Source organism: Geospiza fortis, unplaced genomic scaffold (genome assembly GCF_000277835.1).
Source record: "Geospiza fortis unplaced genomic scaffold, GeoFor_1.0 scaffold425, whole genome shotgun sequence".
Classification (NCBI taxonomy): domain Eukaryota; kingdom Metazoa; phylum Chordata; class Aves; order Passeriformes; family Thraupidae; genus Geospiza; species Geospiza fortis.
This window is the reverse complement of record NW_005054387.1, coordinates 1090118-1108213: the sequence shown is the minus strand read 5'-3', so window position 1 is coordinate 1108213 and position 18096 is coordinate 1090118. Positions and strand designations below refer to the sequence as shown.

The 18096-nt window shown below is 47.9% G+C and overlaps 1 protein-coding gene across 2 annotated transcripts in view; it reads left to right on the top strand.

Annotated features, from left to right (window-relative positions):
* AP2B1 (adaptor related protein complex 2 subunit beta 1) overlaps positions 1-18096 on the top strand; it is a 74332-nt gene that overhangs the window by 35557 nt on the left and 20679 nt on the right. The window contains exons 13-17 of one of the 2 annotated variants that reach the window (XM_005425396.3): positions 1919-2111; positions 11360-11401; positions 13113-13256; positions 14463-14608; positions 17021-17150. In XM_005425396.3, the coding sequence (XP_005425453.1) occupies positions 1919-2111; positions 11360-11401; positions 13113-13256; positions 14463-14608; positions 17021-17150 (655 nt within the window). The remainder of the gene's footprint in view (positions 1-1918; positions 2112-11359; positions 11402-13112; positions 13257-14462; positions 14609-17020; positions 17151-18096) is intronic. The other variant, XM_005425397.2, reaches the window with a different exon arrangement.

Below are 18096 nucleotides of genomic sequence, written 5' to 3'. Positions count from 1 at the left end.
GAGAAATCTGATGGCTTGGCAGTGTTTCCTCCTGTGGTGGCTCCCACCACCCCTGCTCAGCCATAATTCAGCTGGGAAATTCGGGAGGATGTTCACAGTGCTCCTGGGAGAAGCAAGTCTGATTAGACTTGGGCAGGAGTCTCTATTTCCCTGTTTCACAGGTGGCTGCAGAAAATTTTTGATTCTGGTTCAGGCTGTGCATCCCTTGTGGCTCCAGCATCTGGGAACTTCTGGAAGCTGAACTCACAGGGCCAAATCTCCAATTCCCATGGCCAAACCCAAGACTGTAAGGGGGAAAGCTTGTATCAAGTCTTTTTGCCCTTTTTAACCCACATGAATTTCTTTTCTTTCAAAGAAAATGCAAAGTTGTTTATAGGAATCTCTTTAAAGAAATTCTTTACAAATGGAAGTCTGGGGTTTTGCTTTTTTCAAACAAACCAACTGAGCTTTGTCCTTTCCTCATTTCTTCTTGGGCTTTGGGGCAGCAGCAGTTACACAAGACATGGAGGGACTTCTGTGTCTCCATCAGGAGAAGGATGAGTAAGTGTTGAAGGGGTGGAGTGTTGGAGGGATTATATCCTGGGAAGGAGCAGAGTGGTTTGTGATGTGCCTCTCCCAGAGAGGCTGTTCCTGTTCCCAGCCTGGGGGTGGGAGTGGATCACAGTCACCACCTCTCCTCAGGAATGCTTCAGTGAGCACTTCAGCTCACTCAGCACTCTCCCTGCTGAAGGCAGCAGCAGAAAGGACAGCTAATATTAGTGCTATTGGGGCTCCAAAGCTTTTAATGCAAAGAAGCTTTCAAGCCTTCCTGCTGCTGCCTGGTAACTAATTCACTCTGCACTCCTTGTGCTCCATCTTTTCCTCCTGGCACTGGCATTGGGAGCAGCTTATACTCTGTCACTGAGTCTTTCCCCTCAGTAGCTGAATGAGGATAAGAGAATTTTGGCTACTCAGAATCAGAAGCTGCAGGGCTTGCAGAACAGCCCCAGAGTTAAACACCTTGTCAGGAACTAATTCCCACAGCAATTGTGGGCACTCACTGCTGGCTGCAGTAACGTGAGCTAAAAATCATTTTATCAGTTCCTGCTGGAAACAGGATATAAAATTTTAATTATCTAAAATATGAGCATCTCCGGATTTAAAGAATAAATACATTGTAGTGAGTTCTCCAGTTATTTCTTACCTTCTCCTTGTTATCAAATTCAGTGATATAAAAGATATAAAAGGTAGCCAGACTGCATATGATGATAAATTTTGGAAGCTACATAATGAGTGTTTCTAGACTAGTAATTAGGATGCCTGCTAACTCAGAGGAAAGGAAATTATTGATAGAAGAGAGGAATCAATTTTAGATTGAGTTTTTCAATTAGGAAAGACTGATGGACCTTGCTGCTGGTCAGGAGAAGGTGATTAATCTAGATCTGAGGGAAGTGCTGGAGTTTGCACTGGTTAGAGTAAGGGCTCAAGGGTTTTATCAGTGTTAGATCTCCAAGAAAATCTGGATTATTTATTTTTCCCTGTGTTTTCATGTCATCCTCAGACCCAATGGGCTGGAAATCATCTCTGTAGGTTTATTCTGAGGTAGGAAATGTTATTTTCAGTTCTGTAGCCCGTGTGGTACCCATAGCTCTCTGTTTTGGAGGGAGTCTGTGATTCTCAGGGTGGGTAGGATTCACCCCTTGAAAGATTCCCTTTGCTGGGCTGAAAACCACATCCAATGCAGGGAAAATCTTTGTGCTCAGAGTGGTGAAGAGCCACGTGCCTGGTGCAGGACAGTGGCCACAGCAGCTGCTGGCACCACCTTTTCCCTGGCTTTAGCAAGAGCCACCTCTTGCTGTGTGTCCCCATGCTGGGACCCTGAACTGAGACCAGAGGTGACTGATATTTGTCTTTTCTGCTTCTTGTTCTCCCTCCACAGCACCGATGCTGGGGACAGCCCCGTGGGCACCACCACCACCACCAACCTGGAGCAGCCACAGGTCATCCCATCCCAGGGTGACCTCCTGGGGGACCTCCTCAACCTGGACCTGGGGCCCCCTGTGAATGTGCCCCAAGTGACCACCATGCAGATGGGTGCTGTGGACCTCCTGGGAGGAGGGTTGGACAGCTTGGTAAGCAGCACATCCTCTTTAGCTGGTGGGAGATAATTGGAGCTGTGCTTATCTCTGCAAAGCCTTGATCATTTGTGCTTTTAATGCTCAGTGAGCCAAACTCAGTGCTGAGTCCTGAAACTCCAGGAGGATTTCACCAGAGTTATTGTTCCAACTTTCAGCAGGCTTTTCCTGCTCTACAATGAATGTTGCTGCATGCTGTAGAATCCCCATGGTCAGTGCATATATTTGTTCTGTGCTTTTTCTGTCTGTAGAAGAAAACCAAAAAGTTGCTTTAAGGATGTAAAAAAATTTCACTGCTTTCTATTTGAATCAGGCTCCCTTTCAAGAAGACATTTATTCCACCCAATTCCCAGCCCTCCTGAATTTCAGTGCTGAAGCTCTCAGGCTGTAACCCTGTGTCTTCCTATTTGTGTATTCTCCAGAGCATGCCCTGGTTTAATATCAGTGACATTTTAATTGCAGTGAGGTCAAGAGGGAGCTCTCTGGGCACTCCTCCCTGTGCCAGAGCTGCTCACCAGGCCCCTGCCCTGGCACTAACAGGGTCAGGCTGCAGTGGGAGCAATCCCAGCTCCCCTCTGCTCTGGGGAGGGAGCTGGCCATGAGCTGCAGGGAGAAAATCCCAGAGCAGGGAGCAGCAGCAGGGCAGAGGTCAGTGCTGTGCTTTGGGGCAGTGAGGAGTGCTGGCTCGAAGGCTCACAGCACACACATGCTCAGCTCCCTGCTGGCTTCCCCACAGGGGGAAGAAGCTCTCCTAGGTGTATTTGCACCATGTAAATCAAGTAAGACTGCTCTAGGGGACATAGTTGGGTGTTTCTCAGAGTTGGAGTGGGTTTTGGGTTTGTGTTGCTTGAGGTTTGGTTTGTGAAGGGTTGGGCTGGGTTATCTCTGCTGGTTCAGGTGCACTTTCAGTTCTGAGTCAAGCTCTGAGTAACAGAGGTAGGAGGCAGCTGGATGAACCAATCCTCCAATTCAACAAATCCTTATTAGTCAAATACACATTTTTTTTAAACCACAATAAGCTTACTAAAGCAAATGTTAAACACATTTCCAGCTCCAGTGCTTCATGGCCCAATGAGCTGGAAACAATTTAACCCTTATTGGCACCGGCCCTCACAGAGGGCAGAGGTGCTGTGGGCCCTGCACTCTCTCACCACAGCTGTTTGGCTAGCAGGGACACTGCTCTTACTGGGGATTAGCACAATGGTCAAGCTGGACTTGCTGGGAAAGCAGGCAGTGAGGGCAGAGCAGTCAGCTCTGCTCAGCCTTTCCCTGCACTGCCAGCTGTGCCTCTAAAAACCTGGCACTGGGAGATCAGGAATGAAGGCATTGCAGAAGGTGCTGCTGCCTGGGGTACCACAGCATGGTTTGCACATAAATTCCTCTCTGCTGCCTTCCAGGCCTCTCACAGTAACCCTTTGTTCCTCATTAGTGTCACACAAATAAATGGACACAGTAGAAGTAAAACTTGGTTTTGGGAGAAGAGCTGTCTCACAGCTGGCATTAATGGGCTTAATTTAGTGACCTGCTCTGACAGTGGAGCTGTTAGTTGAAATGGTAGCAGGCTTTTACTTAATATTTTTCTCAAGCCTTAAGCACATCCATGGGGTTATGGAGTGTGATCTGACAAAATGATCCTGTCTGGGTGGGGAGTAGCTGTGCCTGGGGCATGGCCAGTGCTCTCTCAGCTGAGTAGATGGGGAAGCACTAAGAAAAAAATCTGAATCCTGGTGTGGTTTTTGAAGGTGGATGCTTTCTATTGGAGGGCTGTTGTATCAAAGCTCCAGCTTTTCCTTCCTTTGGTCAGTCTCTTTTCTCAGGTAACAAAGGATGAGAGGGAACGGCCTCTACTTGTGCCAAGGGAGGTTGAAATTGAATATTGGGAAATCTGTCTTCACCAAAAGGGTTTTCAAGCCCTGGAATGGGCACTAGGGCAGTGCTGGGGTCTCTTAAAAACCGTGTAGATGTGGCACTTGGGGACATGGTTTAGTGGTGGCCTTGGCAGTGCTGGTGGAATGCTGTGGAGGTCTTTTGTAACCTAAATGAGCCTAGGATAATAAGCTTAATTAGTGAGTGAATGTGAGCTGTGTGTTTGTTTGTTGCTGTGGGCATGTGTTTAACAAGTCTCAAGCTGGGTTAACCCTAACCTGGTATTACCCAAATTGCTGGGAAGTGCCCTGGGCTGCAGGGCTTGCCAAGAGGATTGGCATTTGGATCTCAGGCTGATATTAAACCACATTTGTGCTGTGCCAAAATCAGTCTCAAACTGCAGATCCCACAGGCCTGATTTCTGTGGGTGGGAAGGAGGTGAGACACATCCCAGTGTGCTCCTTGAAGAAGGGCTGAGATCTTCACCTTTATCCAGGGATCAAAAACGCCTGGGTGGGCCAGCAGTGCCTGAATTGTTCTGCTTTGAAATTTCCCTTTTTGTTACCCCTTAAGGTTTTTTTAATGCATTTCTTCCCCTGCTTTGTTGGGCAGACTGACACACGCTGTGATGGTGACACTGCCTCAGTCCTGTGAGTGCCTCAAAGGCAGCTGGAGGTCTGCAAGAGGCTGCTGGCAGGATCTCAGCCACTTTGTCACACCCACTCAGTGTCATCTGCTGGTCCCCTCTTCTGCCCCCTTGCCTCATCAGAGGGATGTTCTTGTAATGAAAGTCCCAGTGGGACTGACCCAGAAAGACCAACAGCAGCATTAACTTAGCAAAATGCCATTCTAGTTCCATTCCTTAAACTGTGGGCTTTTATTCTAGGCATTTAAATAGAGACTGAATGGTGTAAAATTGCACAAACACCAAATTAATATTGTTCATTTGAATTGTCCTCGGCACTGCCAGATATTTATGCCCATGACTAGTGAGACTCCAGCTGCTTGCAAGGTTAATTTCTTTAGTGAGTAAATCTTATTTTATCTCCACAGTGAGTTCTATAATTGGCATTAAATGTAACATGCATGCACAGATGCTGAGCATGTGTTAACAATTAAAAAGAGAAGGAAAAGGGCCTTTGGTACAAGAGAATTGCTTATAAGCAGAGCAGACTTGCTGTAGGACTTGTGGAGAGCTTTTTTCTAGGGAACAGGTTGGGCCCTTGTTTGCCACCATGGGCAGATCTTGTTCTTCTCTGCTCAATTTTCTTTTTCTATAGAATGGTGACTAACCCCACTTTACAAAACTACTTGGGATCTCCAGCCTCACAGTGTAAAGTAGCCATACCAGTCACTAGTGGGGGAGAAATAAAACATGTGGGAGAGCAGATTGCTGGGTGCAGAGCTGTTCATCCCAAGAGCTGGAGTTTGATGCTTTTTTCCCTCAAGTGGCTGAATTTCTTGCAGGTTACAATCACTCTCCTAACTCCTGTGCCATGGTGCAGTGCTTTGCAGGATGTCTGTCTGTGCTGACATGACATTTTTACCTTTAAACCTTTTTTGTGTGTTCATTTGTTGTGCAAATCCACAGAGCCTGAGAGCTCTGTGTGCACACTGTGCTTCCTGGGAGCCCCTGCATTGTCTGGGAGCAGGGCACTGTGGCCAGGAGCCAGCAAGGCTGGCTTGAAACCCCAGGGCAGAGCAGTAAATCTGCAGGAATGGACAGGCTTGGATTGTCTGTTATGTAAGGATTTTATTTAATGCTCTAGCCACTCATCTACAAGAATATTATTGATTCGAGACTGGCAGCTGGTCAGGTTGATTTATGTCCTGAAATGAAAAGCTGTTTGCTAAACACTGAATATCCACTGTTTTCTGTGATACCTGGACTGGTTTGGGTTGTCACAGGTGGGGCTGTGCCCCTCCATGTAATCTGGATGGATTTAGGGGGATCTGACCCCAAAACCCCAAGGGTCTGTTCCATATGATTTAGGGTTGTGTTCCATCACTGCAGTGGGATGGAGCTGAGCACCAGCTCACCCTGAGCTCCAGACACCACAGGCTCAGCAGCCTGGGAGGAAACCCCTATTCCAGCAGTCTGAAGTGCCTGCCTCCTCCACAGGGCTGTGAGCAGGGGCTGCTGCTGTCCCTCCCTCCCTCCCTGTCTGACTGCTTTCAAGTGGAGAATTCAAAGTCTGGCCTCAATGGACAACACCCTGGAGTGCTGGGGTTGATTAGGACTCAGCTATGTTTTATAAAAAAGCCCCAAAGTGACCTTCAGTCTGCCCTGGGCTGCCACATTCCTCTCCTGGCTCTGCAAGTGATTTGCTGTGTATAATCTTAGGAAAGTCACTTCATGTACCTTTCCTGGCACTACAGTGTGAGAGTGGCTGTGCCAGGTCAGCCCCAACATCCATTTATGCAGTGGATGTGATGATCCTTCCCCAGAGTGCTCCTCCAGCCTTTGACAAGGAGCTGAGTGACTCCTTTCATCTGGGCTGTGCAGGTTTGATGAGCTATAAAGGAATCTGTTAAGATTTCTGACAAAGGACACAAATCCATTGCTGGGGCAGGGCTGGTGTGGAAAAGGAGCTATTTTGGTGGGTCACTCATTCATATCTGATTCAAAGCTGTTGTAGCAGTCATAGGACTGCCAGAGCTTTGTGAGCAGCTTGTTTTTTACACTTTGGAGAGTGAAAATGGATAGGATTCAGTTTTGGTTGCTGATGGAAATCTCTCAGCAGGACAAAGCATTAGCAGCAAGTGCAGGGGAACTGGTGACTGTGGTATTGGCAGTGTGACCTGTCCTCCAGCAGCTTTGACACAGCTGTCCCTGGTTTGGAGAGCAGCCCTTGTGCTCTGCCATCCTGGCTTGGTGAGCAAACAGACACAAAACAGCAGCAAACAAGGCACTGAACTGCCTCTGTGTGAGCCACAGTGTGTCTGCAGTGAGATCCCTGCAGCCCAGGCATGGTCTGTCCTGCAGCTCAGGGCTCTGTCACGGGGTTAGCCTGCCCCAAGGAGGCTGCCAGCAGCCCTGCTCTCAGCATCTCAGCCCATTCCTCTGAGATAAATGCTTTGTGTTCCTTGCTGCTCTCTTACTGAGTGCAGGCAGCACCTCGAGCTGGTGCTTGACTCCTGCCTTGTGGTGTGAGGCAGCTAGAAGGCAATTGTCCCCTGTTAAGCCATGAATTGTGGTCCAGGAAATGCACAGCTGCCCTGGAAGCCCTGATGATGCTGTGGGCACAAGGCAAGGCAGTTGCTGAGCAGTGGTTGTTGAAGCTTCTGTCCCTGGCTCCACCCTCCCTGTTATTTTTTGGTGCTCCAAAAGCCTCACGTCATTTTGCAGAAGTGATTGTAGCCCCTCAGGATCACATGAACACTTCAGCAGAGTCACTTCATTACAAGCTGCTCTTAAGATGCAAATAAACCCTCCTAATGCAGTAACTCCAGCACTGCTACACTTCATAAGTCAGCATAACTGCTTCCACAGGGCTGGAATTGCAGGGCAGAGCCTCCAACTGCAGAGCAGCTGCGGCACCGGCCGAGCCAACTTGTGCAAAGTGAAGGTGCTGATGCAGTTTGGGAAAAGGTGCTGGCACTGCTTTTATTGATACAGCCTCTTCTTTCAACCCATGTGGCTGCTTGGGTGCTGTTATGGCAGGATAGGTTTGGAGGGAATAAAGAGAATTCCTCTTTGAAGAACTTTTATGCCTCAGGGGGCTGGGACTCCCTGTCCATCCTCTGCTCATCTCCTGAAGCTGGCAGCTCTTAATCTTGAAGCAGAGGCTTTGTGCTCTCCAAGCTGCCAACTTTAGGATCAGAATCAGGAGTTTGTAGTGCCATGAGCTCCCTTGGACCATCAAGAGCCAGCCCTTGTCCATCACACCTTCACAGTAAGTGGGGCTGGCAGCTGTATTAACGTGGTCCTCCCCTGTGTGGGGCTGTTCCTGAGTCTCCTGTTAGGCAGATCCAGGTTGTCCTCCTGGCAGGAATGTCTGTCTGCCCATGAGACAAATGGAAATGTTTCACCAGAGCTGCCAGTCCTGGGGAATTGCTTCAGCAGCACTTCATGCCTGACTAATCTCTGTTTCTTTCCTTCTGCACTCTGCCTGTCACTCCAGATGGGAGAGGACGCTCCGTGGGTAATTGGTTCCTGTTCCCTCTGTCTTCCTCCTTCCCTCTTACTCACACACACACCACTGTTACAGTCTCTTCCATCACTCTGAGTTTGGAATAAAGTTATGATTTGGGCATCCCACAGGAGGAAAACCAGACCTGCAGTGCCTGAATGGGGAAAGCATCGGTGCCATGGGAGGGTGACAGGCAAGAAAAACAGAAAAAGAGACTTTGTGCTGCTGCAGTGGGAAGTGCAGCCTGGATCTGATGTGGGATTGATCAGTTCTTTATTAACTTTCCCCCTGTAACTTCTGGTGCAGTAGAAATGCTGTCACTTCTCTCTTCAGTCAGGGCAGAGCCAGCTCTGCCTGTAGGGACCTGGAGGAGCTGCAGCTCCTTGGCTCTGGCTCTGCAGCTCTGGAGCACATCTGCAGTGCTTGGGCCCGAGCTCAGGAGCCAGGAGAGGCTCAGGCTGTGCTCTGCAGAGCCTTCCAGCCACTAAAGAGGGGCTGCAGCAGCTCAGAGCTTCCTGCCGTGGAAAAGAGACGTTGGGTCCAATCTGAAAACACACACAGGAGCTCCTGGTAAATTCTCTGAGCCAGTCAGGGTTTTTTTTTGCTCTTTTTTATGAGAACTGGAGTCTTAACTAAAGCAATAAATCCACATTCTACTTTCCCTCCCAAGGCCTGACATTTAGGGAAAATGGAAGACTTGTGGATAGCTCAAGGAACCCCAATATGTCATTCCCTGTCCCTTGCAGCCACCATCAGTGTAGGAGCTGCTTCGAGGTTGGGTTCCTACCCTGCAGCTCCTTCTGATGAGTGTAGTAGGAAATGGTAGACTAGTTAACATCTGGCTTGATTATGCAGAATTATTCAGTCATTTCCATAATACCCTTTGTAAAATGCTTGCTGCTTGATAAACCAGCCTTTCTGCTGCTGCAGACAACAGAACCAGAAATCCTCTGTGCATACAGTAATACCTGGGAATGCACTGGATCCTTTCTTTTCCCCCAGACTTCGCTGCCTGTCAATATAAAGCTTGAAGTTCATCTGCATGCAGGACTATGAATAGGGATGAGGTGTGATAGTTGCATTTATTACTCCTCAGTGAGCCAGTAACAAGATGTAAATGATGTGATATATTAATCTAAACCATGGCTTGGATTAGAGAGCAGTCAATAGAACAAAACTCTGCTCTGTCAGGCTGTTTCAGTGGGGGAGACTTGACAGTGTAATAAGCCTCATTTTATAAGCTCAATATTAATTGAATTTGCATCCTCTGGCTGGCTTCCTTTGGTCTCTGACTGAGCCTTCTTTTGACTTTGGAATCACTCACTTTTATCTGTTATTTCTTAGGTCAGCTAAGCAAAACTGGACAGCCAGAGCCTGGGCTGCTGTGTGGAGAGGTGGCTGTTGAAAAAGATGAGGAATCTCCTCAGCTTCTACCATGGCCTCAAGTAGGGATAAACTGAGTCCCACACAGGAAAAAAGCTCTTAAGGCCTCTTAACAAAAAGCAAATTGTGCGTGATTTGTTCCTTCCTAACACCCAGTTGGAGTGGTTAATGTTGCTCCTGTGAGGACCAGAGGAGGGAGAGGTGCCTGGGAATAGGAGAGAGATCCAGGGAAGCACAGGGATTTGTCACATTTTACAGGTTTTATGGAGGCTAGTTATCTTCTGGTAAGTCACTGTCTTACACCTTTGCTGCTCTTCTCAGGGCAATTTATCCTTTTTATCTGTGCTCTGATGGAGAGAGGTATGAAGCTTTATGGTGTCTCTTGACCAGCATAAAACACATTTGCTGTGAGATCTCTCAGGGAACAGGCTGGAGGGGATCAGAGCAAAGTTAATTTCCAAGTTTTTTGTGCAGAGGGAAAAGGTCAGAGCCTTTTTGGCTCTAAGCATAGACAATCCTGGGAGCTTTTGCTTCAGCTATATGGTGCATTTGTTCAATATTCTGACACACCAGCACTTATTTGAACAACATATCCAGAGCCTTTGTTGACCCAGTTTGTCACATGCTTTTTTAAAAGCAAACTAACTCCAAACTAACTCCCCAAACCCAAATCAAATGGAAGAGTGAAACCATCTCTGGTGAGCTGTGATGTTCTGGTCTGCCAGCCCAGCCTTTTCCTAATGGGACTGGCTCTTACCTCACCCCTGCATCATCCCCCGTGGATGTTGTCAGGTCATGTTCCTTGTCTCAATGTGACCCCAAAAAACCCCTGTTCTAGGCAAAAAAAATTACCCTGGTCTTCAGAAGCAAAGCCTGGGACACAGATAAGCTGGAGATGTCTCTGCAGTGAATTAACCTCTGCAGATCTGTGCTTGTTTCCTCCTGGTTATCTGTTAAGTGCATTTTAAACGTTCACAGGGGTGATGTTGTACTTGCAAGCAGCGCTTGTAGCCAAGCCTTGGAGCCTGTCCTGATCTCTAAATTCTCCTGAGCGTGTAGAGTGATGTGGAGGTTTGAAAAATGGGCTTTGTCACTGGAAATGTGGTCTGGGTGTTTTGTAAAGGGAACTTGTGAGGGGAGAGCTTCTGGGTGGGCTGCAGGAGAGCCCCAGAGATGATTTGGTGTTTCTGGAAGGCTGTTTTGGTCACTTCAGATGTGACTGTGCAGCTTGGCAGAAATTGGAACTGAGATAGCCTGGTGCACTGTGAGGTCTCTTTGCTGTAGATGATGAGGCTGTTTTTTCCCTGTCTGAGGGAGGGGAGCATCTTCAAAGCCCCCCTCTCTGAGCTGTTGTCAGAGGCAGCACAGATCCCATTCTCTTTCTTCCTCATGGCTGAAAGGAGCTGCTGTCTGAGGAGCACAGCCAAGGTGCATTGTGTTTGCCCGTGGCTCCTGGCTGTTCCCTAGAAAACTAAAGCCTTCAGGAAGTGAGCCTTCCTGTCAGTTTTATTTTTATGCCATTTCACAGTTACCCCACTGGGTTTTGTGGAGCTGCTTGGGTCCTGCTGGCAGCAGCAGGGCTGAGGGGAAAGCACCAATGCATGAAACGTGAAGAAGAGAGGTTTTAGTGCAGACAACAGCAACAAGAAGGGATGGATTTTTTATTCTTATTAACCACAGTGAAGGCACGGGGTAGTTCTCTAGGTAACTCTGCTCCCACAGCAGCAAGCAGCCCCTCTGTTCCCTGTGCTTTCCCAGCACTGCATTTCCATCTGTCCTGTGCAGGAGTGATCCATGCTGGCTGTCTGACACTTGGCTGAAATGATCTCCTCTCCCTCTCCTCTCTCTCCTTCTCTCTTTCAGCTTGGCAGTGACCTTGGCGGGGGCATTGGAGGAAGCCCGGCAGTAAGTGCCATTCCATTTTTTTCCCCAATTTCCAAAGCTGCTCAAAGCTCAGGGGTTTTTCAGTGTAAGCTCACCCATTGCGTGCTGGAAGGTGCTTTTTAAAGCCCTGAAGATGTTTGAAAATGGAGAAATGCAACTGAAACTCACAGGTCCCCACCTATGTTGATTTGAGTCCAGCTGGGCTTTCCTGAGAGCAGCCAGGGCCAGAGCTGTTCACTCTCTCTGCTTAGCTCTTCTTCCTCAGAGCTTTTAGGTGGAGCAGCAGCATTAACCCTGGCAGTGCCTCATCCTTGTGCAACTGGTTTAGCAGCTGAAAGGCCAAGGATGCTTATCCCTGCTCACAAAGCCTGGTCTGTAACCCTAACCCAAGTCACCACAGACTTGCCTGAACTCAGTGCTTTCTCCTCCCAAACTCCATGTAGGATTTTTGCCTGGACATCAGGGTCAGGTGCTCTGAGTTTTCCTACTCTGTGTGGTCAGTGCTGCCACCTCCTCTGTGCCTGTGCTTTGGAGGTGTCCTCCTGCCTACAGCTCTTGCCAGGACATGGGACAGTTTCGGCCTGCTCTTAAAGCAGCCTTGGCTTCAAACTCATGCCAGCTTCTTCCAAAAGAGCGTGGAAAGGAAATGAAACATGGCTTGGAGATGCAGTGGGCAGGAGGGAGTGTGCTTCCAGCCCATAGCCAGGAGTGGTGTCCCCTAGAAAGCTCCAGTCCCTCTTCCCAGGACTCTGGATCCAGTAATTCAGTGAGGAAAGCAAACTCAGTTCTGGAGGGAGGGCTTTTCAGAGACCCTTGTTATGGCTGCAGTCGTTCTCTCTCCTCCTTTCCCTGCCAATCTGGCATTCCTTCCTTCCTTCAGCACGAGGGCAGAGGAGAGCTGGTGGCACAGAACACCTGTACAGCCAGGCAGCCCACAGCAGGACACGGGAGGTGCTTCCCCATGGTGATCATAGCTACACAGCCAGGTCTCTGCCCTCCTGGGCCAGCAAAAACCCAGCAGGCACTTCTGTCCTGGTCACTCTGCCTGTTTCTGGGCTGCTGGTTGGGAAATGCTGATCTCAAGCACAGGAAGAGAATTTGGGAGTGTAACTGGAGTGTGACTGTCCCATCTGAAGCTGGGCACTTAAAGGTTAATATTCCAGCTTTGATGCCCTCATTTAGGTCCTGGGAGGGGATGATTGCCCTTCTTGCAGGAAGGTTGTCCTGTGGCAGGCTCTGCTTCATGTAATGAACCTTTAGGGCCTGAGTGCTGAGTGTGCAGAGCTCTGGCTTTGGGTGGGAGTACACAACACGGTCATGACTCCCTTGCTATCTCTGGGTATGCAAAATCTTGCAGATTCCTGAAGACTGACATAGTTGGGGGAAGGTTTGAAGCAATTTGCTCTTCTCCCTGGTTTATGTAGGGTAGATCCACAAAGCGTATTGTGTTATGAGAAGGAGATAGGGAGAAGAAAGATTCCTCTACAGTGGGAATAGATAACTGGAGCTATAAAAAATGATGTGGAAGCTTGGTTGAGGTGACAGCCGAGTGTAGGGATTAGCTGCCAAGAGCTTTGGAATTCAAATGCATAATTTAGCACTATTGATAAATCAGTGGAGAAGCTGCAAATGGCTTTAAAATATTTAGGATATTGCCCAAGTTCATGGTTTATTTAATAAGCAGTGCTCACACGTGATGTTAATGAGTGCCTGTTCTTTTTGACTCCTCCAGGTGGGACAGACCTACATTCCCTCCTCTGTGCCAGCCACCTTTGCCCCTTCTCCCACCCCAGCAGTGGTCAGTGGACTCAACGATCTCTTTGAGCTCTCATCTGGCATGGGGATGGCTCCTGGAGGATATGTGGCTCCCAAGTCTGTACGTAAGGAAAAACAACCATCCCCAGTTTCTTGAGCTACAAATATGACATTGCTCACTTGGCCCATTTATTGTGGATTGCTGGTGCTAAAACTTCAACTCAGTCCCATTAGGGATGCCCTGGGCTTTTCCCAAGTAGAGTAAGCACATGTTGGAATGTTAGTTATTAGTTACAGACTTCTGACATTCTAGCAGTTCCCTCATTTTACCTGTGACAGCATTTCTCTAAAGAATGGCTTAGATAAATCCCAGACTTTCAGTTGTGTCAGAGCAGCTTTCCTGCAGACCTGCTTCTTAACAAGCTTCCTTAGAAAACTGAGGGCAAGACAAAATTTGCAACAACTTTCCCAGCAGGTTTGTTTGTTTATTTGGAGGAATCCAACGTGACAGTGGAGATAAAATCATGTGGTTGGGATGATGGTGCTGCAGTGGAATGCAGAGAAATGTTCTGTCAGCGACAGAGATCACAGAGGCTTTGGCTGAAGCATGGAGTTGGCAGGGATCATGAGACACAGAACATAGTTCTGGAAACTGGCTGTGGAGCAGCCACAGGGAGCTCAGGCTCCTGAAAGGGAATAAACAAAAATTAGCACTACATGGGTGGATAATTCTAAACTATCCTCTGAATTCAAGGATCTCAAGGTACTGCAGACCGTAGTCAAAGTTTTTGGTCCTTGCAATTATTGCACCTTATATTTAAAAAAAAAAAGTAATTTTGAGCAAGTACTGCCTCATTTTGCATCACTCGGATCTGAGTGTGGGTTTTTCCCACAGAGATGATTTGAGAATCCAGAACCCAACAGAGAATAGTATCAGCCCTGATTTTGTTTGGTACAAACTTTAGTGTTGTCCTGCCTCTAATAGCCCAACCAGCCCTGGGAGAAGTCCAGCAGCAGACTGGGTGAGTCTCATCCTGCTGTGATGGACACAAGCTGTCCCTGCTCTTGTGCACACCAATGCTGTTGTAATTTGATTTCTTCCATGGGTACTATGAACAAATATGGATTAGGAGCAGCAAGTTTATTCCTCAGTGGTGAGCTTCATCCTTTCAACACCCCATGTCCCATCTGCCCTGCAGTGTTTCTTTAGCCTTTGTGGGCTCAGTGTGCCAATCCAGGTGGATTTCTGAGCTTTATTGGAAAACTCTGCTTGTTTGTTATCTTCAGGCCAGGCTGCTCATGCTGAATGACATCTCTTGTGTTCAAGGTTTGGCTGCCTGCAGTGAAAGCTAAAGGATTGGAGATCTCAGGCACATTCAGCCACAGGCAGGGACACATCTACATGGAGATGAACTTTACCAATAAGGCTTTGCAGCACATGACTGACTTTGCCATTCAGTTCAATAAGAACAGGTAAGAAATAATTAGCAATGCTCTGTGTTCAACAGATTGAATGCTCCTGTGAAAGGAGTTTGTGCCTACACTGCTAAATTTAAGGAGGGGCTGTGCTTAGGTGTATAATGCAGTCATGGAAATAGCTTGGATGATACAGCCTGACCTCTCCATCACACCAAAATTGTGTGGAAGGGCTGAAAACACAGACTGATGAATCTGAGAGGAAACAGGCAGCAGACAGTGCCATCCTTCTCCCAGCTCTGAAACAGCATCTGCCCCATTTCACCTCAGTGGAGTTTTCCAGCAGCCTCATGAGTTGTTAGGCAGCTTGGTGAGTTTATAGCCAGTAAGTGCCCTGGGCAAAGCAAGAGCACAGAGAGGCAGGATCTGAGCTGCACAACTATCAACCCACGATGCCTTTGCCTCCTGACTTAATTGCTCTGCTGCTCCTCAGACTGTCTGGAAGCACAGGGCTCTTTAATAAAGCTGCTTGTCACCGAAGGAGCTGCAAGTTGGGAGCCTGTGGCACATGTTCTCCCTGTAACAGGCAGCAGAACAATTCTGTCAGAAGCAGCAGCCACTTGAAAGTTCAGAGCTTGGATGATGGAATTCAGATTGTTCTTGGAAACCCATCTCAGCCAAAGGACATGACATGGCAGCACAGCCACGGTGCCTTCCCACAAATACCCTTTCCAGAGAGCTTATCCTGTGGTTTGCTGTGTGTTATCTTCAGCAAGGACCAGGCTACTTCTTATCAAGACTGCAAAGAGTGTCTTGTTACTGGCATGTCCTCTATTTTCCTTAATATCACTTCACTGGAAAAGGCTTCTCTCTGCTGAAGATCCACTGAAACCATCTCTTTAATCTCACTGCTGCAAATTCAGGATTTCTTGGGACGAATAAGATTTACTTAGAAAAGTCATTATGCTAAATAAGTCTTGGTAAATGTTCTCCCTGGACTGCCATATTTTCTGGAGAGTTTTGCTAAGCTGCTGTATGTGAATGTTTCATGCAAATTAGCCTGGAACAAAAGGCATTTTGTGATTCCCCCCCCCACCCCCATACATCAAGCTATATTTTAGCCACACCTGCTTTGAGGATGTAGAAAGTTTAAATACTGTACAATAAACCAGCAGTTTTTCATCTTGCAGCACAAGCTCCATATACAACCTACTACAATTTATTTACTCTTTTACAAATGTTGTTCTCCTGTCAATGCTTTCCACTGTGCCTGCTGCAGAGGGCTGGTTCTTTAAGTGTAAATATTAAGGTTTGTGATTGGGAAGTTTCTATTGCTTTTCCCTCCTTTCCTGCTGCTGCTAATGGTATTCACTGCAGTCTTGGGATAAAGCATTAAAAAAAAATAAAAGAAAGCTAAAGCTCTGGTGTGCTGTAATATCACAGCCCCTTAGTAACCAACTGCAAGTTTGGTTCCCCTCTGAGTCCTGGGGAAAACAGGGGGGTTTGTGTCCTCCAAGGTGAAATGGCTGCAGAAGGCAAATCATGTGGCTAAGCCCTTGCTAGGAATATTCCTATTTCAGCTTTCTAGAGCTGAAAACTAAGGAGAACCAAGAATGGGGCATTTATTGGTTTCTGAAAGAGTGACAAACCTGATAAATGTGGCTGACTGTGCAGAGACAGCAGCAGGCTTTTAGTGAATAAAATAAAAACACACACCTATCTATCCTGCAAACCCCCTGAGACCTCTGAGCTAATGTGAATTCTGCTAGAGAGAAATGCATTTATGAGTGGACACCAAAACACTGGGCTTCCATCTGCTTTTGGAAAGCAGTGGTCTGTAGTAGAGGAATGTTGTGTTGAGTGTAGGATTTTTTCCCTCTTCTCCATGCTCAGCAGAGGTGTGGAATTCAATGTTCCTTGGACTGAACAGGCAAGTAAACATTGCTGGGACACATCCCCAGTGAAGGAGCCTCCAAGCAGGCAGCTGGGCCAGGTGCTGTCATTCAGCACCAGGCAGCTGCATGTGTTGATTCATTTGTTCTGCAGTGCTGTTCCAAGGCACATGTTCCTCCTTGGCTGGTTGTCCAGCTCCCTCTGCCACTGCAGCAGCCATGCAGTGTGTGATGTACCCTACCTGCAGTGCTCTGGAGCTCAGGAGCAGAGAAACAGCACCTGCCTCTGAGTCCAGGTCATTTCTTGCTCAGCACACAGACCAGTGCCATGTGGGTAATGGGAGAGCTCCCAGGAGCTGGGCCCTGGGGCAGGGGGGTGAATTTATCAGCAAATAAGTGAGTTTCCATGCTTTGTCCTACTTTGTCTGCTCATTTGAGCTGTGTTCCCTCCCTGGAGCAGCAGCAGGGGCAGCTCAGGAGTAGGGGAAAGATGAGGCAGGTGGTGCTTGACGAAAGGAACATTATATTTTGGACAATGCAGGGCTGCTCTCATCATCTCTGTTTCTCTCTTGCCCAGCTTTGGAGTCATCCCAAGCACCCCCCTGGCCATTCACACACCTCTGATGCCAAACCAAAGTATTGATGTCTCCCTGCCCCTCAACACTCTGGGACCAGTCATGAAAATGGAGCCTCTGAACAACCTCCAGGTAAGGATTGTCTTGTTCTGGGCAGGGGGGAGCTCAGCAGGTGCCCAACACAATGTGGTAAGACTCTAATCACACAATACCATGTGTAAACAGTCAGACCTCATGGATCTGGGCCTTGACTGTGGCCAAAACTTAGTCCTCTTCCTTTTCCAAGCTTCTCCCAGAAAAACTGAAATGGAAACTTGTTGAATTTTATGACTTTTCAAAAACTGCTTGCATCTGTGTAGATTAAGGGCTTTGTTGCAGTAGCACTGCTCTGTAAACTGGGCAGGAGGCTTGGCTGGACTTAAGAACTGGGGCAGGTCTGAACAGAGGAGGTGCCTGTGGTGGAGCAGGCAGAGAGAGCTGTCAGTAAGAATTGAGGCAATTAAAGGAATTGCAGGGAAGATGGCAACTGCTGAGTGATTAATATTTCTCTAGTGCTCTTAAATTCCAGGGTGTTTCACAAAGGCACATCCCTGCCCCAGATAGCTTCATCCAAGGCAAAGTGTGTGTTCCAGGAGAGGCAGAGGAGAAATGATGTGAGCAGCTGTTTCATTAATGAGGGTGGTGGTGCATAGCAGGGACAGCACTCCCTGGGGGAGCCTCTTTATCACATTGGGCTGTCAATCTAATAAAGACAGGACACATCCAGGGAGATGTTCCCCTCTGCTTTGGACCAGAGACTGTCTCCAGTGGTCTGGAAATCATCAGGAGGCTCTTCCCCACTGCTGCCATGCTGTGGAGTGGAGGTCAGCAACTCCTGCTTCTGCTCTGGAGTTAAATACTTTTATATTTATAACCTCTGTGTCCTCCAGGATGATTTTCCCAGTATCCCAAAATGCAGTGACCTTGCACTGCAGCTGCCTCTCTCACCTCAGGTCTCCAGGAGGTGGAATTGGGTTGGATTCCTGCAGTGTAGCAGCCCATGGAGAGGAGTATTGTGAAGCAGCTCATTCTCTTTTTA